General features: G+C 42.2%; 2 protein-coding genes across 5 annotated transcripts; one reads left to right on the forward strand and one right to left on the reverse strand.

Moving 5' to 3' along the window:
* The first annotated feature begins 100 nt into the window (after positions 1–100).
* Positions 101–10,089, forward strand: HEXD (hexosaminidase D). Of its 2 annotated transcripts, none has more exons than XM_074888794.1 (12): positions 101–245; positions 316–425; positions 871–958; positions 1,380–1,544; positions 2,667–2,850; positions 4,232–4,303; positions 5,083–5,278; positions 5,932–6,014; positions 6,798–6,876; positions 6,954–7,055; positions 7,495–7,678; positions 8,483–10,089. In XM_074888794.1, exons 1-12 carry the CDS (start codon positions 165–167, stop codon positions 8,618–8,620), a joined length of 1,482 nt encoding a protein of 493 aa, XP_074744895.1. In that variant the 5' UTR covers positions 101–164; the 3' UTR covers positions 8,621–10,089. The 2 variants fall into 2 exon arrangements, with proteins under 2 accessions (XP_074744895.1, XP_074744896.1); XM_074888795.1 differs by having other exon boundaries at positions 7,589–7,678.
* A 291-nt stretch (positions 10,090–10,380) lies between these two features.
* On the reverse strand, positions 10,381–25,665 carry CYBC1 (cytochrome b-245 chaperone 1). 3 transcript variants are annotated; one of them, XM_074888805.1, is made up of 7 exons: positions 23,146–25,665; positions 20,250–20,380; positions 19,021–19,062; positions 17,730–17,803; positions 16,595–16,691; positions 15,196–15,337; positions 10,381–14,612 (listed from the first exon to the last, which is right to left on the reverse strand). In XM_074888805.1, the coding sequence occupies exons 2-7, from the start codon at positions 20,332–20,334 to the stop codon at positions 14,483–14,485; spliced, it is 570 nt and encodes a 189-aa protein (XP_074744906.1). In that variant the 5' UTR covers positions 20,335–20,380; positions 23,146–25,665; the 3' UTR covers positions 10,381–14,482. The 3 variants fall into 3 exon arrangements, with proteins under 3 accessions (XP_074744906.1, XP_074744904.1, XP_074744905.1); XM_074888803.1 differs by having other exon boundaries at positions 15,196–15,340; positions 23,146–25,661; XM_074888804.1 differs by lacking the exon at positions 23,146–25,665 and adding an exon at positions 22,760–22,875 and having other exon boundaries at positions 15,196–15,340.
* Positions 25,666–26,500: the final 835 nt, after the last annotated feature.

Consider the following 26,500-nt stretch of genomic DNA (forward strand, 5'->3'; position numbering starts at 1 on the left):
GATAGAGGGGAAAACCTAAATAAATAAATAAAGCGGCTCAAGCGCTTTATGCCGGGGTAGCGCGGCGGCAGACCAAAGCAATCGATGCGGACCGGCGCTGCCTCGGCCAGCCTCGAGCGCGCAGTCAGGAGCAATCGAGGGCGGAGCGGCGGCATGCGGCGGCCATGGAGGCGGGCGGGCCGCGGCGGCGCCTGGTGCACCTGGACCTGAAGGGCGCCCCGCCCCGCGCCTCCTACCTGGCGGAGGTAAGGGCCGGGGGGCGGCGGGGGCTCCCCGGGGGGTCCTGCCGCCCGCTGACCCCTCCCGCCCCCTCAGGTGCTGCCGCTGCTCCGCGCCCTGGGCGCCACCGGGCTGCTGCTGGAGTACGAGGACACCTTCCCTTACGCGGGGCCGCTGGAGCCGCTGCGGGCCCCGCACGCCTACAGGTACCGCCCGGGGAGGGCCCGGGCCGGCAGCGCGGCCGCCCCCGGGCCCTGACGGCTCGCTCTGCCCCGCAGCAGTTAGGAGGCTGAGGGGAGACCTCATCGCCCTCTACAACTCCCTGAAGGGAGGGTGCAGAGAGCTGGGGATGAGCCTCTTTAATCAAGTATAAGTGATAGGACAAGAGGGAATGGCCTCAAGTTGCGCCAGGGAAGGTTTAGACTAGATATTAGGAAGCATTTCTTTACAGAACGGGTAGTCAGGCGTTGGAATGGGCTGCCCAGGGAGGTGGTGGAGTCCCCATCCCTGGAGGTATTTAAGAGTCGGGTTGACATAGCGCTGAGGGATCTGGTGTAGTTGGGAACTGTCAGTGCTGGGTTAACGGTTGGACTAGATGATCTTCAAGGTCCCTTCCAACCGAGATGATTCTGTGATTCTGTGATTCTGCAGCCCCGGGGAGGTGAGGGCGGTGCTGAGCCAGGCGAGGGCGCAGGGGCTGGAGGTGGTGCCGCTGGTGCAGACCTTCGGGCACATGGAGGTGAGCTGCGGGCGGGCGGCGTCGCGCCTTCGACGCCTGGGAGTGCTGGGTTGGGCGAGCGGCGGCAGTGTGGGGGTGGCTTTTTTGGAAAATCTCTGTCATAACTCCCGGTGCTCTGGTTATCCGGCTCCTGTCAGCTGCACGCTCCAGACACCAGGGTGACGCTGCACTGACCGCCTGGTTTCTCTCACCCTGTGAGGTGATTTGTGGTCAGGGACCCCCACAGCACCGTGGAGCTGCAGCCGTGCCCCTCCTGCCCGTACCACCCCTGGCGAGAGGCCTCGTGCTGTCCCCTGTGCTCACACCCAGCTGAAAGCCAGGTTTTAGCAGGACAACCGTTAGCAGAGCCCTGGTGACACAGGAGGACGCTGCTGCCCCCTTCATTTTGCAGTTCTTCCCCAAGCTCTCCTTTCTCTTGCAGTTTGTGCTGAAGCACAAAGAGTTTGCTCATCTCCGGGAGGTGAAGGCATTTCCCAATGCCCTCAACCCACACAAGGAGGAGTCGCGGGCACTGGTCAGAGCCATGATTGACCAAGTCATGGCACTGCATGAAGACTTAAAATGGTTTCACATCGGGTGTGATGAGGTAGGACTTCTTCTGAGCCAGGAACTTTTTTCTTGTGAGAATTGATAGTAACGGCCAAGGCTTCCACATTTCAGTGGTGCCCAGGCCACATTTGGGTAGGAATTGGGGGATAGAAAGCACCAGTTCAAGCCAGTATAGAAAAGTCATTTTGACAATAAATTATTTCAGTAGCATGGGATGTCATTTATTGATCTGAGTGTAATATTGAAAGCACTTAAAGCTAACTCAGCATTTGGTTTTAGGTAAAATGAGTATTTGAAGTGAGATACCAATTGGAGGTCTTCATTAAGAATCACGTGGGTTTTGGTGTAAGGTGTTGGCTCATTGCTCTGGCCAACTTATTCAAAGTAAGCCGTTTTGTGATGGGAAGTGTTGGTTGTGGTTTTTTTTTTTTTCTCTTGGTAGTTTGTCTCCTTGAGGAGGAAAACCTTGAGTTTTCTCCTTTCTCAAGGTTTCTTAAGACCATCCCTATGGCATGCAGATCCCTGAAATTCATTGTGATCACCCTTAACTGTACTGATAGTTTAGCATTTTGAATCCTGTTGTTTGGGAACAAATGGCAAGGTTAGATAGGGACCTGCAAGTTTTTATAAAGCAAAATACTGGTCATGTAGAATAAATGTGTTTTATCTAAAACCTGCTCTAAAACAACAGAGTTTAAATGCATATCCAGCTTAACAGGCAGAGCCACTCTCTGCATAGGACCAAGTATGCTGGGGTCACTCTTGGACATGTCCCCAGATTCACAATCTCCTTCCCCAAGATGGGGATATAACTCAGAACCTTATGGGTTGCTAGATTTGAACTGAGTAAAACTGGCGAGAGCTACTTCCAAGAACAAACATTCCAAAGACAAATAGAGCATGCTTTAATTATTCTTTAGATATTTTAGTTCATATAGAATTCCTTTCTGTGATGCATTTAGTCAGGGCCACAGTCTCCTGCAGACTGATAGAAATGCTTGCAGTGTCTTCGACACTGGGAGGTGCTTTTAAATCTGTCCACTCAGTGTGTCACGTCTTTGCAATAGGTTTTGAATATTATACGATTTCATGACACTGTATCAAACTTACTCCCCCTATTCCTATAAAAGAAGTCAGGATTATTTGTTTGATGTTTCAGGTCTACTACCTAGGTGAAGGAGAGGAGTCAAAGCAGTGGCTGCAGCAAGAAGACAACACCCCAGAGAAGCTGTGTTTATCCCACATAAAAGCAGTTGCAAGTTGTGTGGCCTTGTCTTACCCCACTGTGACGCCCATCGTGTGGGATGATATGCTCAGAGGGATGAGTGAGGAAACACTGGCAGGTGTGTGACCAATGATGGGGTAAACCATTTTTCGTAGCATACAAAAAAGTTTACAGAACCAGTTAAAACAGATTTGTTGGCAGATGAAAATAATGAAAACGAGAAATCTGAGAATAGTTGAGATGTGATCCATTAGACTAGAGAGTTTTAGTCCTTGGCTATATCACAGACTTTTTGTATGAGTGTGGGCAAGTCTCAACACATACACTTTAGTTTTCCATCTGGTAATACACAGTGACAAACAAAACAGTCATCATGCAGTGGTTGCCATCAATTCCACTTTCTTTACACATTAAAAAAAACAAACCTATTAGCATTTGTAGTCTCAGTCTAAATTTCTATGCCTCTCACCACCTTTTAATGTTAGTTGTTGCTCTGTGCAGTATCTGGCTTCAGTGGTGCAGACTCACACAGAGAATCTGCGACCCTGTGAGCATCTTTGACAGGATATGTGATCATAGTGCACATCATGAGGAATTCTGATACTGAATTGTGGGGTAGCTCCAACACCTTGACATCACGAGTCTTGTTTGTTGCAAAACATGAAACCACTGCTAAAATTTGAGTAGTCCTAGCATAAACAGAGTTCCAGCATTTTCAGAGCCACCTTATGTGTCTGCTCTAAACAGATTTAGCCAATACTCTGTAGCTCCTCCAGCAGTGACTGACCTGTTCATGGCTTTAGTAGTAGGAAATCATCAAAAAAAAATGCAGATTGGACCCATCTGCATCCACAAGAGCAGCACAGCATCTAGCTAAGTGCACTCTACTGCCACAGGCAATAACAGGGTAAACAAATCGAAATGGGATGCTGTTACATAATTTCTGTACAATTTACTGCAGTTTCTCTAGGGTTAGGTTTCTCACGTTTAAAACTAGTCAGGGAGTTGTTTATGAAGGGATTTGAAGGTAAACCTCTATCTTTATTTGTACTTTAAAGGCATCTTGAAAAGCTAAGTTCTGTGCAAACACAGCTCAGACAATCTCCAACTTAAAGGGTGAATATTTCCTTTGAATTTAGCTGAAGTCTTGTGTGTAGTTTGCAGCTCTGCCAATTCAACCCAGCAGGTATGCTGATAGATTCAGGGGACTAAGAGTGAGATGGGCTTGGCATGAATGGGATCTCCGATGGATTGTCACTGCTGATCTCTATTAGTGGTTTCAAGATGTCTAAGGACTTAGTGGCCCCTGGCACGTGAACCCACATGTTCAAAGCCCTTGGCCAGGCTGAAAATGCCCAGGGGTACTTCAACTGTAAATGCAGAATTCTAGTGACAAGTTAGAGTTAGTGCTAGTCATGTGCTACTGCACCAACAATATGTACCTTGTTCTCACTTTTAACTGGTTGTTTCCATTACTTAGAAGAACCCTTTCCTTTCAGAGTCCGGGGTCCCACAGCTTGTGCAGCCAATGATCTGGGACTATGCAGCAGACCTCGATGTGGAGGGCAAAGGTTTGTACTTCCCTGCTGAGCTGCTCAGGAGAAGCAAAGAGCTCTGTTACCTGTTAAGCAAAATAGCCAAACCATGATAGTATGATTAAAACATGCCTTAGTTGCACACCAAAAAATCCCATTTTTGTTAAATTGCTTTTTATTGCTTTAAGAGCATAAACATAGCCCTTGTTTGATCTCGCATAAGAGTTGCTATTACTTATTTTCTTTTTCTATTTATGCTTCTCCTGTGAAGGACTTGCATTGTCTGCTGCTTAATTCTTTTCAACAGGGCTATGGAATCACTGGTGAGAGACTGAGAGGTTTTTCACAAGCACTGTTACATTAACTCTGCTTGCATTAAAACCAGTGGAAGCAGATAGCTCTGTATTGAACAGCTCTGCAGAAGAAGCTTCAAGTCTTCATACATATATAGAATTCAAAAGAAAAATTCTTACATCGGGCATCTAACACGCATACAAATATTTCTTTGTTGACAGAAGAATCAGTTGTCAGATGTTGTGCATGCTCGTTACATGCCTTAGCATTGAAGCAATTTAGCAATTCAGGGGAATGGAAGACAGTAACTGGGCACGTGAAAATAGGAGGGCAGTCACCAAAACAGGTTGCTCAGAGAGAATGTCAAATCTCACACTCTTCCTGATGCTCAAAACTTGATGGAACAAGGCTCAGCAGCCTGTTGTAAGCAGACCCGGGTTCCTCTTAATTGGAGTTTTACAGTCAAGGATGAAAATAGAGAAAAACTTGTCCTGTAAGTGTTCTTTTGTGTCTTATTGCAGTGCATCTCGTAGAGAAGTATCGTAGATGTGGCTTCTCCAAGGTGTGGTTTGCTAGTGCTTTTAAAGGAGCTACAGGAGTGAATCAGTCTCTAACACTTATTGGACACCACTTAAAAAACCATCTTCAGTGGCTGGAAGTGGCAAGCAATAGCCCTGCTGATGTCCTTGAAGGTATCGCGCTGACCGGCTGGCAAAGGTAAGGAACATCCTTTTAAATGGTTCCAGGGATCACATGGAAGCAAACTTCCACCCAAAAACTCCCCAGGAGGTACAAGGAGGCTGGGGATTTAACGGGAACTTTGCAACCCTGCAGCCCTTCCTGTTGGTTCCTGCTGGGCCGCACCCACTGACTACAAAGGGTGGATTTCAGAGTTCCAGTCAACTGCTACAGCATTCATCAGCAGGAGCAATTGTTTTGGCAGACACAGCAGACTGGATTTGAAGGCTTGAATGTACTTTGTGCCACCTCGAACTGCTTATAGACAGCATAGTTAATGTGTGTATTTGAATGTCTGATGTGAATTCAAATAGAATGAAGTGGCATAAGAGAGAACCTGTTAAAGTAATGAAGGAGTAAAAGGTTTTTAGGCAATAGTCAGGAGGTCTAAGGGAATACCAGAGAGCTGAATTCCAATTTCTGACCCTAATTTGCTTACTTTGGTTTGTATCTGTTCTTATTAGTAAAACAGGAATACTTAGTGTTTCAGAGATAGAAGGTCCCTTCTCTGAGACAGAAACTTGATGTTTCTAAAGCTCTTTGAATTTTAGTGATTGAAATATTAAAAGTTCCCACTTGTCTAGTATGTTCTAACAGTAAAATGTCTAACTAATGATTGTTTTCTTATTTAGGTATGATCACTTCTCTGTTTTGTGTGAGCTTCTTCCTGTGGCAATTCCGTCATTGGCTGTATGTCTGCAGGCACTCAAGAATGGTACAATGACAACTTTATTCTCTCTCATCTATTGCCTAGCACAAGAATGAAGTGACCTTGCCCTAAGGTTGGCACAGGCTTATTATATTTTGAGGTGGTTTGACTATCTGATCGTGATCTGAATTATGAACAATAAGTTACACATATTGCACGTTTGGGATACAGGAGCAGAGAAGCGTCTTGGCTTGGGTATTTAAAAATAGCCATAGTATACTAATAATTTATTATGGTCAAATGGTCACAAACTTCTTCATGCTTATACTAAAAAAAATTAAGCTGAATTGCTTTTGGAACTGATTTGAAACACTACTGGTATATAAATGAGACTGATTTAATTTAGATCTTGTTTACATGTGAAAGTTGTTTTAACTAATTAATTTCTTAATACTGATCTAGGAAGTACACTGCCTGGTAAAATACTTCCTGTAGCTTCTAGTTTCTTTACAGGCAGTTCCCAACAGAATTTCTGTCTTTCTGCATTTCTTATTTTCAAAACAAAAACCCCACAACCTACTTGTTTTCAACTAAAGCACTAAAAATATTCAGCACCCTGAAGGGAAAGCTCATAGCTAGGAAGTGCTTTACCTAGCACAAGACAATTGTGTGAAAGACAATGGACTCCTCCCACCCCCAAACTTTTTTCCTTGTTCTATTTCCATTTTACCTTTTAAAAAAATCTTCATCCAAGGAGAACTACTAAGCCAATGCAGAGTACTCCAGAAAAACCCTCTTTTATGAACATTTTGGTTATTTAGGCTCCTTATTTCCACTGTCTTCTGCCAGGTGGCTATTCTGAAAAGATTAAAGAAAATGTGGAAAAGCTCCTGGGAATGTCCAACCTGGAAACTGATACTTTCATGAGGTAATACTCCAGCTGCAGGATTCAGATGCTTCTCAGTGTGTGGTAAGTTCAGAAACTAACAGATCCTCTTTGGACAGCACAAGCCTGGGGACCTTTCCTGGGAGCAATATCCTTACGCTTGTGACGCAAGTTAGTTTCTACCTCAAGTCATCAGTGGATGAACTTCTTGAAAGGAACAGGTAACAAGGTTTATGTTGATTCTCTGGCTGTCTGCAGGAGTGTTGGAGCTGTGTCATCTCAAAATGGGGTATAACTCCAGCAAAGTGATTTAAACATCAGGCTCTGTGTTTCAGGCACTGCATCCCTATATATTGACACCTCAGCAGAACATAACATTTAGATGCAAATTTAAAGTATTTCAGCAGAATTCCTAAATGCTCTCTGCTGCCTTATTTCAGGAATCTAGTTCTTTCCTGAATTAAATCTTACTGTTGTTTAAAGTTAAAATGGAATTTTTTTAATGGTGTAGTTAGAAAAAAAGGAGCTTGACATGAAACTTAAAACTGCAGCAGATGATCAGTTATTCTCATCTGCCAGGAGGAGTCTTTTACAAGCTAGTTCCAAACATACATAGACTTAAATTTACTTACTCCTTAAACATTATCTCTGTTTGTGCAGAAGTTCAGCTAAAGCCCTGTCACCTCCCTGTCAGCCTACAAACACGTATGTCACTGCTGTTTCAAAAACTGCTCATACTGACATCCGTTTTCAGGTATATCACAGGCTGGTTCAGCCCCTACCACAGAAAAAGGAGGATTATTCATCCTATAATAATGCATCACTTTCAGCCAGATGCAGTAAGGTAACACCACTTATTTTGCATTATAGGGGAAATAAACTCTGTCGTATTTTGGACACTCAAATACATTCAGTTTTGAGTCTTTGCCTCTTTCTGTAATTATTTTGGAAGCATCAGTGGAAATCAATATGAAGTACTCATAGTATGGTTTTAAACAGAAGAACATGTTTATCTGCCTTCTGTTGAACAGATTCTTTGAATACAAGTATAAAACTGGTCTCCAAAAAGAACTCTCCCTTGTGTACAGAGTTACTCCCTTATAGACCTGCTGCATCTTACAGCAGTTGTTAGCCTCAGTGGAGCTCGCCACAGACCAGGTTCCGGGCAGGGCTTGGAATAAAACCAGACCTCTTTCCCCTGTTCCCTGTCACCATGTGCTTTTCAGAACTTGTCCTAGACATTATGCCAATTCATTTTAAATGGCTAATTTATACACCTTTTGCTGTGATAAGGTGAATATCCAACTGCATCTACTCTTCCTGATAAAAACCATAACTAAATTCCCAACGAGTCTCACAGTGGGTTTCAGTTACACTTCAATTGTGTATAGTGGGTTTTTTGAGCTCACATTTCAGTACTTTAAAAGTCATTGCATAAGAGAAGTGCCAAGATTAATGGCACTGAAACACAAACAGCATCAACCTTTTGCCATCTGCACAAAATCAAGTCCTTTGAGCTCTTGGCTTCTTTTCCTGTAAAGCCATTTTAAAGACTGTACTCCCTTTAAAATGCCCGGTAAGCTAGCCCTCCCTTGAGGCAGAGCTCACCTGCAAATGTGATTGTTTCTTCCTTCTGATTTCTGCTTAGTCTTCTCTCCAAGTGGAATGCTGTGGTGCAAGACCTCCAAGCAGCCATGGAACAAGTTTTCCACAAGTGTACTGTAGAGGAGTGGATGGAGGAGAACGTCCACCCCAGCCTACAGAAGCTGCAGCAAGTGGTGGATGATTTAGATAAAGCAATAAAAGCACAAAATTAGGGGCATTTCAATTAGCCTGTCTTAACCCATGGGAAAACAGGGCTAGTGGAAATCAGCAACCAGTCCTAGAGCTAGAGTTTGTCATCTTGAGTTGATGCAAGAACTGTGATTAAACAAAAGTGACCTGAAGGCATAAAGGAATTTATTAGTGTAATAGGCTTCAACTCTATTTTAATTTTCTGTCTTAACACATTGCTGAGCCTTAACTCACTGGGCCTGTAAGTCAGATGTGCTCCCCTTGCATAACAGAATGCAGGAGTGAGTCAGAATCCAGCTATATTACAAGGCAGGAGAAAAAAGCAGTTTCTTCCAAATTCAGTATTTGTAGTAATAGACTTTCTTACATAACAATGACCTGAAAAGTTCTACAAATTCTACTCTAGTCAGTAGCCAACATGTCCTCCCTCTACAATTTCCATAAAAAGATTTAGGATACTTTAAACATGCTTTAGGTCCGTATGTTCTGTACTGTGACTCCTTCATCTTTCAGCTGTTTAGAGAGATGTCCTGCTGTTCCATCATGACAAGTCCTGCCACAGCATAGAGCAGTTGATTTGTTCCAGATTTTGTTCTGGTCTTTTTCAGTCCTTGAAATACGTAAAACCATTGGTCTTAAATCCAGTTTTGATTAGCCTGAGGTCAGGAAATGAACATCCAGCTTTTTGCAGAAGTCTGAGCAAGGAACTGCTGTCTAGATGCTCATGAGGTTACAGCAGATGCATGAAAGAACATGTACAGAGCAAGTGGGAGCTCCAGAAAAGGAGCTTCTTACCAATAATGAAGGTGACACTTGGACGTTGAGGGAAAGACGCCTTAAGACATTGGGCTTGACGTTTACCAAAGCATCATCTAAGCTAAGCATAGTTTCATCCCCACAGAAAAGCACCATCCCAGTCACTTTAAGGCACCTACTTTGCTATGTAAAACCTGAGACTGCAGGTTCATCCAAATTTGGAGCAAGGCTGAAGTCTACTGAGTATGTAGGAAAAATGTTAAGTTTTATTCTGCTCTAATGTTGAACTTTTAATAAAGTATAGCAATATATTTTGTGGACTTAACTGGAGCATTAAGATAATCACAAGGGAAAATAATTCAAAAGTCTGGTAGTTAACTACACCACCATGAATATTCAAAATATTCTTTACTTGTTTGCTTCATTTATTGCCTTCTTGAAAGTCTTACTTTGGAAGCACAAGTATTGAAATTTTCTTGGAACAGTCTATTATAAAGAGTATAGCTCTAGATACAGAAAGTACAGTAAGTACAGCATAAGACAAATCTTTAACTTATTTAATGAGAGCTAGAGGAGTTAAGTCCACATGTGGATTTTTATCTAAAAAGAATCAATTGCTATGTATACCTTAATTACAGAAGTCACATACCTTGAACTAAATATGATCTTAATTTATTTTACTTTAATAAATCCTTTGCTACTCAATGTTTGTAGAAACTTGCCTTTGTTTTGCAAGTGGTATGTTGGTTTGGTTTAAAGGGGGGAAAAATGGTTCACCCATGGAGTTGGTTATATTGGCTTCTATGAAATTGAAAGCTGGACTGCTGTAAAAGTGAAAGCAGGGTCAGTAAGGAGCTGGGTACTCGGGCTTCCTGTACTCTGTCCTCCCCCCATTAACTCCTTCAAGTAGGTCTGTGCCAAATGGTGATTCACACAACCATCAGTACAGTTTAATACATTTTAATGAAAAATAAAAAAAGACTAGTGACACAAAACAAGTTATCAAAGTTGATTTTATCAACAGACCTGTTTTAAGAAGACAATATACAAGGCCTTGCTGAAAATCTACTTGCAGTTTTAAAGTAGAAAAGCGATTTCTAAACATCTTCCAGAAGTCTTTTTGCATCTCAGCAATCTACTACAGTGTCAGAACTAGCACTCTTTACTATGTAAGCCAGCTTAGGTTTTGGTATCTGTGTAACTTCATAAATACAGCACAAGAGTCAAATCTCAGCTATATGGTATAAATATTTGGATTTTGAGACTTGCACAATTGATCCTAGTTACTGGGATATCTCATTCTGTAAAACATCAGAAATTTAGATTATAGCTGAGATGATGCAACTTTCTCCCTTTGTACAACATGCAGTCTGGCTGTTCAGTGTGACAGCTAAGGCCGTGATCCCATCCAGCCACATACGTGCAGGTAACTTCAGATGTGCGACTCGAGTTTGAGCTGAAGCATCTGCCAAATGGCGCTTATGATACAGTTCTATTACAGGACATCATAGAAAGCGTTGGCTTTATGGAGCAGGAGTTAGATCTAACTTAAGATCTTTTACGCAGGTTTTCAAATCATTTGTAAGTCAAACTACATCTGTCTAGTCTCAAGTTACTAGACAGCCCGAGATGCAAAAACTAACAAATTCACCTGTAATACTCCTCTAGGAGGAGTATTTGACATCATTCCTTTTCATACAAGCCACTTTACATCAGGCACACGTAAGACTACATTTACTGGGCCTTTCAGTATGCTAGATCCAAGAGAGGTGAGGAAAACCATCCAAAAAATTCTTCAGCAAAATGGTGAAAAGGGGCAGGAAAAGAGGAGCAGAGAGAGGACTAGTGGCAAGAGGGAAGAACAGAACCTGTCCCAGGTTAGCACCTGCTGTTCTAGACAGTTCCTTCAAGCTGAATCACATTGCTGAGGAGTCCACAGGCATGGCCATAACGAAATCCACGTTCACAACAATTTGCAAGTTAATTTTCCATGCACACAGTTACTGCAAAACATGAAAATCTGGCTATGTCTTCCAAGTACAAAAGACAAACAGGTTTTGAAGACAGGAAGCCCAAAACCTAGATCAAGGGAAATACACATCAGCCTGTGATACACGTTCACGCGCAGCATCCAACCGCCACGGCCAGACGTGCTCTGCTTGCACTGTAGGTCAGTATCAGAAGCAGCTCCCAGCTGTCCGTATCAGCCAGCAGTGCCCGACACACAGCCTGCAGGCAGAGCCCGCAGCGTTGGAAACATTTACTCAGTCCCCCTTCACGTAGCTCAGCCTACAGAACTCAGGTTCCCATTTGAAACTGTACTCGTCTGGATGGCCACGGAGCTGCCAAATGCAAAACGGAAATGGCACAGGACAGGATTACACCAGCTGTTCCAAGTGAAAGGCTGAGGAGTCAAAACATTTCTCCTCGACACAGACGGCATGCAGCAGTCATCCTTCCACCCACCATCAGTAGGGGACTGAGGTGTGAGGGGGACACTAACGAACATCTTCAAAGAGATGATCATTGGACATCAACTCAAAATGCAACTTACTCCACAGAATGTATTTCAAGCTGTGTTGTATCTTACTATAGGTCATCCCCCTTTCTAGGGATTTGCATTCTAGGGATTGTTTTAGTCTTTATATAATGATATTGCATAGTCCATAAGTATATACATCACTAACATCAAGAATGTACAAGCTAGACACACAGTAGAGCTCAGCAGAAGCAGGGCACATGATGCAGTGTAGGGTTAGATCAATAAACGTACCTTTCTAAAGCTGATTTAACTGGAAAACCACAGCATGGTTTGTATCTTCCACAGCATATTAGCTCCCATGGAAATACAAAAAAACCCCAGTATAGCTAAGATTGAACGCAGGCAGTTTTGTCCATTTCATCCACGGTCAAATCTGTGGACTCAGAATGTAAGTGCAATGCACATCCATACCGTGTGCTCCCTCTGAATATCCTGGCTACAAAGCAGCCGTTATCTGCAGGTTGAGCCCTTCTGCTTACATTATACCACTAAATAGTCAAGGTTTTTTTCAGTATTTCTTACTGGAAGTCCTTGGAACACTTGACATTCTCATTTTACACAGGGTGGGGCGGGGGGGAAGTGTTCTCCCAATTCCCAATCTCATTCTCCTCTCTCTAAAATGAGTGCCACCTAGGGCATATATTACACTGGATTTAAATTAAGAACTCTCTAAAGTGTTACAGCCTGCAATATTTTTTTTAAAAACAGGTTTGATGATTATTCTTAGCTTACAGCTGTGCTTCAGAATAAAGGTCAGATTTAGCTAATTGTCTGCAACCTAATTTTCTGACAGTCACACATAGCAGCTTCCCAATTCCAGTGATGTGGGGCAGATTGAAAGCCACATGATTAGCCCACCAACTCACTGGACTTCACAAGCATGTTTATCGGCAGAGGTCTGCTTTGATACCTGATGCAATTACAAGTTTCTTTTCATATTTAACAGAAATGGACCCACTTCTGTGCTGCAGTCAAGCTGCACCAACAGCTGTCTCCCCGTTACAGTTTGATTACCCTTTCAAACTGGCAGTGAGAGCATCTGTCTCACAGCTCACATACTAGGTCTAAATGGCTGGAAGTGAAATCTTGGTACAACCCGTTCTTTGGTCAGAGAAGCATGTGCTTAGTTTCAGACACAGCTGGAACACACAACAGGACACACCTTCTGCCGAGATCTTTTCATAGCTTGCTTTCTGTAGAGGTAGAGTGCTTTGAAACAAGAATGCAGGTTCAAGTCCTGAGAAAACTGCTGCCAGAAAACATTTGCTGCTGGCCAAATATGAAAGCAGACCACACAGTTACCTTGTACCCCCTTCAGATCTCCTAGGAGTAACTGTGTCAGTATTTTCTAATTTAGCTCTTAAGACCATACAATTCCTAAAAAAACCTGGTGAACTTTAATGTCGATACCGGCATGATGAAGTTTTCATTCCAGATGGAACATGTTGACTAACAGAGGTAGCTTTTCCTTCAAAAATATATTGGAAAATTCATATTTTAACTATTTGTGAAATCATTGGTCAGAACAGAGGACACTACACACCTGGAGTAAAACATGGGTACACGTCAAATCTATCCCAGCTATCTTAAAAATATTATTTAGCACTTCGGTATCATTTCAAGGGAGGAAATACTAAACAAATCTAGGCTACCATATTGTTTGACATCAGTCTTTTCCCTACCTAAAGTAACAGATGTGCTTTTCTTTCTCGCTAAATACACAGTTAAAATAGTAAATGTTGAGGTCTAGAAAAAGGTTATTCTGTCCTGGGGTAGCCTATGCCCAGAACTTAAGCAGAACAGGATTAAGCTAGAATATCCCAAAGATTTTGAACCATCGTGATCATTTTTCCTTACTACTTATGGCTCCTTGGCAAGTTCAAGAAAAGTAAGACAATATAACAATTTGATCAACCCGATGTTTCCAATTCCAAGCCAGTCACGCAAACTTTAATTTCCACTGGTATCTAATGGCAAGTCAGTAGTAGAGAATATAAAAGTGCCACTATTCTGCATCACCTAACTGCATATATCAAGCTGCTTAAAACCAATTTAGCAATATATTCAGTCATTTATAAGATTTCAAGAAAAACCTCAATGCATTGTGTTTGAATTACAAATTCAGGTCTTCTACATTTCATATACTGTACCTGCAGCAGATGTTTGCCGTAAGTGGAAGCTTACAGGTGTATCTCCACTTCATTAACAGGAAAGCAATAAATGATTTCAAACTAATTCATTAATAAATAACTATTCCTAGACAAGTTTGATGAACTGACAAAGTTCAAAAGCCAGCAGTGTCCACATAGAGGAACTAAGGCAAAGGAGCAAACAAAACAGAATTTGGTTTGGACTCTACAACAGCAATACAGGGAGTGTGGATCTTGAAGCAGTTTAGCACTAAAAAAGGTGCCCTAAGAGAGATTCCTCCCATTGTAAATGCAAGTGTAGAGAAATGCCCAGGTCAAGACTGTGAGGGATTTCTTCTTCTGAAGAACCATCAGTATATTCTCCAGATGTTTGAAAACCTCTGCTTTCTTCAGCTCATGATGACTATTAATATTTATCCTGTGGTTCATCTGCATCGCTAGCCTCCGTTTCGCTGCTCTGAGAGAGATCTTGTTGGCTCTCTACTCTGTCCAGTTCCAGAAAACTAGTAATGAGTTTGGCAACTGCTTCCACATCACTGTGGAAAAGAAGAAACAATGTCAGAGTTAGTGGAAATGTGGTGTTGACAAAACAAGAACAGGCACACTAATTTTTGAGAATAACCGCTTGAAGGGCCGGTCAACATATGGCATAGAGCATGACTGACAACATCCCACTTGTGAAGGTGTCTCAAGCCAAGCCATTACTTCCACATCAGAACAAATCAATCCTTTTCCCACAGTCCCTGCTGCAAGATTCCTTATTATTGATGCCTAAAATAAACCCTCTGTTAACTGATAAATACACTGCATGTTTGCAAAATAGAATTAATCCCCTCTGCCCTTGCACAGCTGAGCTAGTGAAAGTAACTACAGCAGACATGCAGCACTAAAGGGATCTTGGGTATCTAAATGTGAGCAGTCTCCTGATGGGAGATATGTTACCCAAATGTCTGCAACTGAAAGCACTAAAGGGCCTAAAAAAAGTTAAACTGAGTAACACAAGACCATATCAGCACCTATGAAAACAGAGTTGAGTCTCAACAGTTGGCAATTACTGACCCATACGATTGGTTATTTCCCACCTTACACTTCTAATTTAAAAAAAAGTCCACACGGCACCTTCTACAGCCCAACACTGCACTCTGAGTCAGCGGGTGGGAAAATCCAGTGACAAATCGTAGCACAACCAGGTAACCCTTCCCGAAGTATCGCACAGTCTCCTCTTCCACATTCACATCTCGGATCTCGTTCAGTAGAGCCACTACTGTAAACAGATGTAGAAAACAAAACAGTCCATTAGCATTAAACTCTCAGCACTGCTACTAGTGACTTGTGTGACCGGGACTCTGTGCTCTCGAGGACTATTGCTCTGATCCCGTACAACCAGGGCAGTCCTGCAATAGCACACAATTGCTGAGCTGTTCAGGCAAAACAAACAAGAGGAGATTACAGCACGTGTTAGCTGGTGTAGACCCTCATGAACAAGATATACTGCTCTCAGAAACTGGGGACCATTAGTTTATTACTTACGTTTCACACTTACTCTAATGACAGTTTTAACTATTTTTCTGTACAGAGTAGGTAAACAGGTATTAAGTTTACCAAGATAGAACAAATACTGAAAAATTTAACTGTTCAGAATATCTGCTGATCTCTGCATCCCCACATTAATAGTACCTGAAACAGATATTACCAAGTAACCTCTCAGGAAGAGATGTGCTCAGCTTCAACATATAAACATACCCTAAAGAAAAGTTCAGAAACATTAAACACCCTTCTCTCCACATCTCTCATCTTCCATCTCCAAAATGAACTGTTTAAAAATCAATTCGCCTTAAGAACATTCTAGATGTTGTCAGTTTTCTAAGTATATTGAGAGTTGGTTTGATTTAGACTAGCAAGTAGAATTTTAAAAATCTGACATTGAAGAGGATCCTACTTTCAGTTTGCAATGGAGCTCCTGTGTCTCAGTGACTCAACCAAGTCACGTACTATACTTCAAGAGAAAGCTTAAAAGAAATGAGATACTGCATTAAACTGAGCCTACTGAATATGCTGTTTTAAATGCATATTATATATCTGCAGGATACAACATGTCTGCTTGCATATGATATCTAAAGATTTGCCTGATATCAAAACCAGATTAGTTTACAGAAATCTCAACTCCTGGATCCAAAATTTAAGTTTTTCCACCAGTTCCACCTGCAAAGCAGGCTAGCCAAGGGAAATGTAAACCTGCACATTAACATCCCAAAGGAATGGCTAAGACTATTATGGAAAGCAGTGTGTAAGCTTAGTTACCTTGGATTAAAATAACTAACAAGATGCATTCAGCACCCTAACCTGGAAAAACGTTTGGGTCCTGAAAGACAGATTATTACATCTGCTGCTTGGGAACAAAGCAGATCTGGAAACACATGTGACTAATTTGAGTACAGAACTCCAGAGAAGCTTATCAAATGTATGCATTTCTTCTGTCTGCTCACCACATTTGCTACCACAGATCCTACTTTCTCACCTTGTTCATTGCCTCCTTTTGAGAAGGTCAGTATTTTTTTGTAAAGATTGAATGTCTTCAGGCAGACTGTTCCCTTGTTCTTATCAAATACAGCTTCCTGTGAAATTGAAAAATAAATTAAAAAAAAAAAATCAACATTTTCTTAAAAACACCATCAGTAGCTATGCTTCAAAGTAAAATAAAAATATTTATGTGGGAAAATAAGCTTGATAACACAGAAAAATACATAGCTATTTTAGAGATATTCCTCTATTATTAGGCTGTGAAAAATCACAATCTTGCTCTTGGCTTTAACAGAGACTTGTATCTCCTGGTGGAAGAGTTAAAGGTGGTTTCACTGTCCCTCTTGCCACATTCTTTGTGTAATAAAACTCTGCATGGAATCAAATCTGAACAGTAACTTGGAGCTCCTGTAATTTTCATTACTGGTGTATGTATTTGGCCTACAGTATAAGCATACAGTGAACATAAGTTCTAGTCACACTTTTCACTAACACAGTCACTAACTCCACCAAAATTCCAGTGTTGTGCTATATGGGCCAAGCTTATACCAGATTTAAAATATCCCTGACAGTCAATGAAAAGAGGATGTCTCACATGTGTGGGTTGCTTGTTCTAATAACAACTTGGGTCGGTGACAAGCCTGTATAACGGGTTATTGCTCTCAGTCCAACTCCCAACAAATCAACATCCACAAGATTATAAACCAGCTTCACAAACATCACTCTTTTCCCAATGGCAAACAGCTGAGTAGCCTGGAAGGTTAGACCTAACCCTATTTAATGGTCATTCTGTCATTAGCTGGAATGTAAGTACTGGTAAGCACGAAATCATGTTGTAGCAGCTGAATGTGCTATTCTTTCTCCCTCTTTTATATAAGAGAAAGAAAAGGCCACAAAACAGTTTGGGGCAAGTGTCCCCTTAAAAACACTCTCATGTTTCGCTTCATGTTTTCACGTTTGTGTAGTGAAAGAGTTGTTGTCCTAATTGTAGTCCTAGTATAGCAAACCCAAAGGGTTTCCTAGAAGTGTAACTTGTCTGTTTGGACTGAGCAAGTGCATGGGGCTGCTGGAGTCAGCATCTGCCAACTGTTTCTAAACTTGCACGACCTCATTTCCCAAGTTCAGCATCTTACCTCCCACTGCTCCAGATTCTGTGCTGCCACAAAGAAACACCCGGCCATATAGAAGAGTTTCCACGCCAAGCTGTCTGCGAAAAAAAGCATAAGTTTAGGGTTTTTTTCCTTCTTTGGTATTCAAACAGTTTTAAAAGCAACATGCTCCCTTTAAAGGCAACAAAAGGAAAAAAGGTTTCTCTGATGCAACATTTTTGCCTTTAATTGTAATGCAAGCTATTTGACAGCTCTCTCCCAGGATAAAAATACAGAAACTCCTCACACATTTTTCAAATATTTCATCTATGCTGGGCTCCAAACCATGCAGAATTGTAAGCACATGTATTATTGACAAGGTTACAACATCACTACACATCTTCCTCTTCCCTAAAAGCAAAGGCATCCACACAACTCTCAACCTGCTCTCAACTACCAAATATTTGTGCTGCAGAGGACAAGGGTGAGGGACAATAGAAATTCACTGAAGCAAACATGTTTCTTCATAAAAGGAAGCAGTCAGCCCTCTTGACAAACAAACATTTGCATTTTATTGTCCTGGAAATGTTTACATATAGCTGCCTAAGCAATTTGCTTACTCAGGCTTTTACTGAAAGCAGAGTAGAACTGTGCTCAGTATTGTTTCAGAAAACTTTGTTGCAATGTCTCAAAAAAAAAAAAAAAGGCTGATACAGCTGCTGTCTCAAGCAGCTTTCACTGGACTTTGCTCTCTAAATAAAAATACATTGATTATATTGGTAGCATATTCCTACACACTATTAAGTTTTAAAATTTGATATTAACAGGATGCAGCAGGACAATCACAGGACACCCTTCAGGATAAATTCCATAGGTGGAAGGACACCTGGCATTTGGTGCAGTCTGTTCTATTGCGGGGGGGGGGTGGGGGGGGGCAGGAAGCAGCAGTAGCTGTTCTCTAAAGGTGTTTTTATGAGTAATCTCTGCTAGTGATGATTTAACAGTTTCCAGAGAAACAGAGCACTTCCATCAAAGGCAAGGTAATCATTTCATTATGGTGGCATGAAAGTACAAAATGCCACAGAGTACTAAATATCATTATTAAAAATACTCTTGCAAATGGAAAGGGAGGCTGAGTAAGAAATAGAGCATTAAAACACAGTAAGTCATACACGGGCAATTATGATCAGATTTTAATATTCGTGCCACAAAGTGTGATAGGTACCTACACTGACTTTGTATGGCCAGACAGACAGAAGCTGCAGAGAAGAGTCATCAGCATGAAAAACAGATCAAGAGGACACAAACAATTCTTCAAAAAAATACAGGCCATTACCTGCACTATAGTAAGCAGCAGCCAAACCGATGGAGGCTATTCCTAGGAGGAGAGGGGAGAGAATTAGAACAACCAAGCAGCTCAAACCATCTAAAATTCCCTGATGAAAAACACATGAATATTCACAAGTTGATCACTTTTCAAAAAAGGGACAAATGTGATTGCAAAATTGATCACTATATGAAAGTCAGTTATTTCTTCTCTGAACTCAGTATAAAAAAAAATCTCCCATTCTGCAGAGACACTAAAAGCACAGGGACTTGAGGTTAGAAATAAAAAGGTCATGACAGAATCAGGAACAGAACTTCAGAGGGACTCTCAATTTAACCATTACACCATACTTCCTCTCAAGTGCAGTACAACTGTGGGCATGCTAACACAAACACTACAACGGTTATTCTTCCCCTCTAAGTGCTCTGTGGAGTTAAAAAGAAAACTTCTGCAATAAAGTTGTGTCAGAAGCTGCCAGCTCCGTTCTGCCATTGAGGAGGAAGCAGCAAAAGAGTGCCTCATGCCCCAGAGGGCTTTGCAACTGCAAAGATCTCATCTCAGTGAGAGTTTGACAAGACATCACTGAAAGCAATGACAACATTGTAGCGTTACTGCAAGGGGATCTACTCAGCTGGAAAGCAGGATATGCTGTTTTCCCCACCAGCTCTCTCAGTGTGGTCCTAAGAAGTACCACTGCATTTTTTTTTCTGCATATTCCGTAGTGTTTAAAAACAGACGCCTTTCAGAACATCCTGTATGACTTCCTATTGCATACACACAATGCTGTTAAGAGTTCACTGTCAACCACACGCAAGATCTAACCCCCGCATCGCTCAACTGCAGATTTTTCTGTTTCTGAAAACCTAGATGTTTTTTCAATGTAAGTATGCATCCCTTTCAAAAGCTTCACATTTATATTGCTATATGGCATATAATAAACTTATTTTTCTTGATCTTTCAGGACCTCCTTAAAATTGTGTCCATGAGTCTCTGAGCTTCTGCAGATGACAGACTGAAAAATTATCAGTCTCAAAGTGAAACTACCACACTGAGGAGGAGATTTCACATTCATTTAGTGGCTACACTAAAGGAGAAGTTCAAAGCATGACGACTCCTCTTCTTGGAAAAATGCTTGAAAGGCAGCCATCTCTTGTTAGAGGCTCTTTCAGGAATTTATTCTGTGACTCCCTTCCCTTAAAGCAAGCTCTGAAATAAACTGAGGAGTATTATGGCCTTACCAACAAAGAGAGACCATGATCGGATGCCAGGTGACCTCTTCAGATGAAGATAAGAACTCGTGCGGTTTTCCACCAACATGTACATCTTCAGAAGAAACTCCCAACAGCCCAGTCTGACTCATGAAACCTCACTGGACAAAAAAAAAAATAAGATTTTAAAATAATTGTCAACTCAAACACTCTCCCTTCCTAGCATTTTTCAGGACTTATCAAGTCTTAATGTAGACTATAAAAGATGTCCAGGGTAAGAACACAGTCTTTTCCTCAGAAGAACAGCAATATGCACACTTAAAAAAAGGGCAAAGAAAAACTGTCACATGAAGACTTGCACAACAGGAATCTGAACTCTTCAAGAAACTTCTCACTTTGGGGGTAAAAGTCTCTTCCTTTCTATCACAACCACATTCCAGAAGAAAATGTGAAAAACAAGAACCTGGAACAATGTTGTTGCTAATTCATGCAGCACTTCAAACAAATAAAACAAAAAGTTCTTTAACTGCATTTTTTCTGCTAACTGCAAAGGCTGCCATGATGGACTGGCCTGGCAGGTGATGCAGGACCATGCAGCCTTCTGCAAGACAGAGTTGGGTCTCTCCTCCCCAATGACAGACCAGCAAGGGTTACAGCCTCAGCGTCGCACTGCCCCTGTCACATAATGCCGTATATGGCATTCCCATCTTTCAAGCCAACTCAAGAAAAAAACCAGGAGTTTTCAACAAGTTTGTTTGTCTCTCCTCAACAAAACCATGCCTTCAGCCTAGACAGAAAGTAACAGCAGAGATAAAAAAGATGGGTACTAATGAAAAACAGTAAGAGCTGGGCAATCCCATGCAGGATTTTCAGCAAGTTTTTTACTATCTACAGGATAAAATGGTTTTAATTCTGGCATGATTGTGAGCTCTGTCGCAAACCCCATTCTTACCCTAATACTATCAGCACAAGCATAAAGACTGATTTCTACAAGATGCAAGAGGCATACGAGGACCAGCTGAACTGGTTTGTCACTAGAGAAAGGACAGGCTGCTTACTGCTTCTCTTGTACAAGCTGGTAGAGATGCTTGTTATTATTATGAAGACCACAATGCAGTAAAGGTAAATAGGAAGCGAGAGCATGTGCTAAGCAACGTGTCATAATGTTAGCAGGTTATACCTTGGCCTTCATCATGAATTTCTTCTATTTTGCTCTTTTTTGTTACAGCCTTCGTACCACTTAAGGTAGTGGGTTTTCAGTAGACTTCCTCAAAAGGGATTTCTAAAAAGGATATCTACTTTTCTAATTAGTGCGATGAAGCTCACACTGATAGTGTGAAGCATTCTGGGAAATGCAGGAGCATTAAACATTTACTGTTGAAGACAACAAACACCAACTCCGATTGACTCAGTATTTTAATCATTAAATAGCCAACTCTTCTGCCCACAGAACCAGATGGTAGGACGTTGGCATTAAGCTGTTGTTAGCTGCCCATGATAACGTGCTTCCAGATGAATACCAACATTCAACAGGTTTTTTGAATAACCATGAAAAACACTTAGTAGAGCAGGCCCAAGCATACCCAGGTTCTTACAGAAGAAAAGTATGTGATTCTTAGTCCTTTAGTCATCTTGCTGTTCTCAGATACTACATGACACTCCTGCAATTCTGCACCAACTAGCTAGTTTAGAAACAGAGCTCCAGGGGATTTTTTTTTCCATTTAATAAAGCAGGTTTAACCAAGTCTTTTCAGTTAAATAAAAAGCACGTATGACTTTGATTTTAATCTCTTAGCAACACATCTAAGAGAATCAGAACCCGAAAGAGACAAAACCACATATGCAGAAGACACACTGCATCTCCTCCGGATGTCAAGCATCAAGTTTTAAATTTCAAATTACGCCAGTGAGTTGCTCTCAATACATCGGAAAATATTTCTGCACATACAAAGCCTTCTCCTGCCTGCAACCTAAAAAATACCAACAAGTTATCAAATATGTAAAGATCACTGCAGAAATGTGGCCATATCTCACAAACACTGCAACCTTACTTAAAACATAATTCACATACATAACAGTTAAATCCATCAATGCAAACTTCGATATATTCCCCCCCTCCCACTCATTCAGTAAAGTTCAATCATGCCAATGCCAGTATCAGCTTAATGTTGGACACTCAAAAATCAATGGCGTCTTCTCACAGAGGCTGCTGCTTGCAAGGTAAGTGCCTCAGGGAATAAAAAGCACCAAAGCAGCTTCTTAAAGTTACACTTAATAAAGTAAGTCACGAACGTGCCTTTAAATGAACACAAAAGTTTCACTATAACAATTTTACGACTGCAGAAAGAAAGATATTTTGGGGCAGCTAATTTTGCTTGAATTTGTTGCGTTTGACATTAACCTGATCTTCAGCACCAAAATAAACGCTCATCTGCTTCCTCCAAGCTCTCGACTGAGGGTGAGCTGGCCAAAGGTACCCAAACAAGCACCTGCACTACAAGTATCACGCCAGGACCACGCGCCGGGCTGAGTTTCTTTACCTCCCAATCCTGCACCTGCCTCCCCCATGCCACCCGTGCCCTGCCTGCTGTCCCTCGCTGAGCATCCCGTCAGGGACAGGCTCTGCAGCGCGCTGCCAACACCAAAGCAAGGCTCGTTTCTTCTTCCCCCACGTGTGGCCACCACGAGCCCTTCAGCCGGGACGCGCCCGCAGCGGCTCCGCCGCACCCCCGCCAGGCCCCGGGGGAAGCCGCAGCCGCCCGCGGAGCTCTGGAGGGGCAGCCGAGGGCTTCCCGAGGGGCGGCGCAGCGCGGCTCTCCACAGCGGCTCCCGCTCGCCGGGCCCGCGCCGCGACCCCCCCCCCCCATCCTCCCCCGTCCCGGGACGGACCGGCGCCCCCTCAGCCCCCCAGCCCCGCCGGCGGTACCTGCCCGGGGCGCGGCAGCACACCCGCACGGCCGCGCTTTGAATGGGACGCCCGGACGCCGCCGCTTCCTGCAGCCCCGCCGCCCCGAACCACAGAGCGCGGGCAGAGCGGCCGCCGGGGCGGGCCGGAGCGACGCCCGGCGTAGGGAGGATCGGATGCGCCAGCGGCCATTTTGGGTGAGGGCGAAGGTTTGAGTAACTAACCCTTCCCTCCCCGCGGGCCCGGAGGCTTCGGCGTGAGGGGAAAAGGAAGAGTTTCACCCAAGATGGCGGTCAGTGCCCATATTCAAGATGGTGGCTAACCTTGTGGGTGCTAAGTAAGAGCGTCGATGTTTCCTTACGTTGCACGGCTTTAACTATGTTAACAAAGGTGAAAAACTCATGTGTTGGTAGAGGAGAGAGGTGAAATGCTGTAGGGCGAGGTTGGGTGTGAGGAAGAGCTTTATCAGGCACAGCTGGTGGCAGTTTACTAGATGTGCTCTGGGCAAGGTGGTTGTGGCCCCTTGCACGACAGGGCCTGGCAGGGCTGCATGGTGATCCAGGCAGAGGGGCAGGGAAGGGTGGGGGGAGGCTGTGTCTGTGATGGAGACCCTCTTTGGGCTGTTTCCCATGTTTGACCAGCGCTGCTGCCTATGGCTGCCACGGAGGCCAAAACACCTCAGGGCTCTCCATGGCAGCCGGTGCGTACCTCACGCTTGGGGCACCAGCTGTCACAGAGCACATGTACTGTGTAGTAGCTGTTACTCGCTAGTACCTTTGTGTCTGGTTGATGCAGTAGAGTGAGGTTTGTAAGTGACTTCCCAGTGTTACAAAGTTGTCTCAGGATGGTTGCTCAGAGAAGGCCTGCTTCTGGCATCTTGATTGAAAGTGGCAGCAGCGAAAAGCCATTGCTTCTCTGCACTGGGTGTGTCTCTATCGGTATATGCCCCTGTGAATAACTACCTGTGTGTAAGCAGAGCTGACTTCTTTGTTTGAAGTTTCCTGTTCTTCCAAATGTGACTCGTGATACTTGTGAGGGTTTTTGCTGCTCTTGCTTTTTTTTGCCAGTAGTGAGTTATATCAGTGTTGCCACTTGATGTTGTTTTATCACAAGTTTTGTAATACTTGGCATTTTTAAAGCTTTAGCTTTCAGCATTGATAGTTACAATGGTTATAATAATTGAATGCAATGTATTTTTGGATAGCTGTTTGAACAGAATCATGAAAAAAATTAATGCCATTGTTTAAAAACTGGGCAGAAATTGCAAAGCAGAAATCGCAGTGATAATCTTACAGGTTTAACGTTGATGTCATGACTTGTGAATCGCATGTCAACTGAAGGCTTGGGTTTGGAAAATCTGTTGTTTGGGGAGGAAAGTTTCTAATTCACTTGAAATACTGAATGACTTTACTGTTGTGGATAGTAGGCTACATTTGAAAAATCCTTTGTGTATCTAGTTCAGTTAAACTGAACTAGATGTGAAAGCTGTTCCTGTTCAGTCTATTAAAGCAACTGTTTGTGTCATCCTTGGAACAAAATGGATGAAGTGCAGACATCTATAGTTTAGCTTAATTTCTTAAATTCCCTTTATGTAAGCCAATGTATAACTTCATCTGTAAACAGTATTTGGTCCTCTCTCAGTTGCACAGTAATGTGGTCCTTCCTGAATGACATGCTCAATTTTTGGCTTTTTTCCTAATATGAATCCAGATACTCCAGAGTGTTTGCTCAAGGCCATAACATGGTAGAAGTTTGTTCAGCTGTTCCTGAACATCATTGTTGGTGAACAGTAGCTAAGGTTTTTTTCAGACAGCGTCTTTCATAATAGTCCAGAGTGAACTATTTGAAGATAGGAGAAAAAAAACTTCAGAGTCCATGGTATAGACTTAACTGACTGTAAGTAGTAGACGATACAAACTGATCTGCAATTTTTGTGTAACTATCTTAATGGGAAAAGGCCAGGAGGAACCACAAGAATTAATTGGCATGCTTGTGAGTCATGAGGTACCAGCTGCTGGATTTGGATATAAAATAGGAAGTAGTATCACGTGTTCTTAACCCAAACAAGCAGCTGACTGAGTCTTCTGGGAAAAAAATTTATGTATAAGCAGTTGTCAGTCAGCTTTTATAAGCAACCAGTTTCTCCAGAAACCAACTATTAAGCAATTTTGAGTGATATAAGACAAAAGATTTCTTGTGTCTAGAGTACAGTGAAATAGGTATGAAACTGATCTATCCTCTCCACGCAATGTAACCCACAAAGCATATCGCTCTGTTTTATTCTTATGTTACTAACTGCAGAAATATTAGCAACTGTATACTTCTCCAGTTCTGCAAAGACCACAGTAAGATAACCTGATATGACTTAATTTAATTATGAAGTTAGAGAGAAATTATTTAAACTAACCACACACAAACAATCAAGCACTTGTCCAAACTGGAATGTGGCAAGGATCCTTGTGAGCTTCTGCTATTGATTAATGATTCTTACAACATTTTTTCTGCAATCATCTGGGGACTTTACACCAGCACTTTGAAGTAGGTAAGTGGTGTTATGCCTACCAATAACAACAAAAAAAAGAAGAAACAACACATTTTAAAAGCTTGGTCTTGGACTTAAAGAGCAACATGAATTCCAAAACATGTTGCTGCAGAAACAAAAACTATTTGCCAGAAGAAACATTCAGAAATATGTAATTGACTATTTGTAGACCTCTTGCTTGATAATATAAAAATGGATTTTCGTAAGGCATTGTATAGTAAATACACTTGTAACTTTTAAGTCATTGATCTAAACCCAAGAACATGCAGATATAACAGAACAGGTCTTTATTTTGCATTAGTTTGACACTACCTATATTTCTGGTCCTTTTTCCTAATTTCAAACCATTTTCCTAAATATTTTTTTCTAGCTCCTTATACTTTTTTTTTTCTCCCGAGGTCTTAAACTTAGAAATTCAGCTGTGCAATAAGCATGTGATCTTATTAGCATGCCAGGATAAAATTCCTAGTGTGCTTGATTTTAAACAGTTTGTTGGAAACAGTCACCAAACCAGTTTTTTTTTGTGGCTGGACTGAATTGGCTGTAAGTCCCCGTTATAAATGAGATCATCCGATTGAGCTCAGTGTGGTGCCCCACTGACCTCTGTGGGAACGGTGTGTATAAAGCTTGGGGAGTACTCGTTTCATGGAATGCATGTTTACCAGCTCTAACTAAGATTTATTGCTAATTCTGACAGCTGTTGAGTGGCATATGCTGTCACTCACTTGAGGAGGCATTTACAGCTTGCAGTGCCTTGAAGGACTGATGCATAACCTTTAAAGCTTTCCGAAGTTGTTTGCAGCATACTGTTTTCATAGTTTTATATTTCCTTCT

The sequence above is a fragment of the Strix uralensis genome, chromosome 19, assembly GCF_047716275.1.
Source record: "Strix uralensis isolate ZFMK-TIS-50842 chromosome 19, bStrUra1, whole genome shotgun sequence".
Lineage (NCBI taxonomy): Eukaryota > Metazoa > Chordata > Aves > Strigiformes > Strigidae > Strix > Strix uralensis.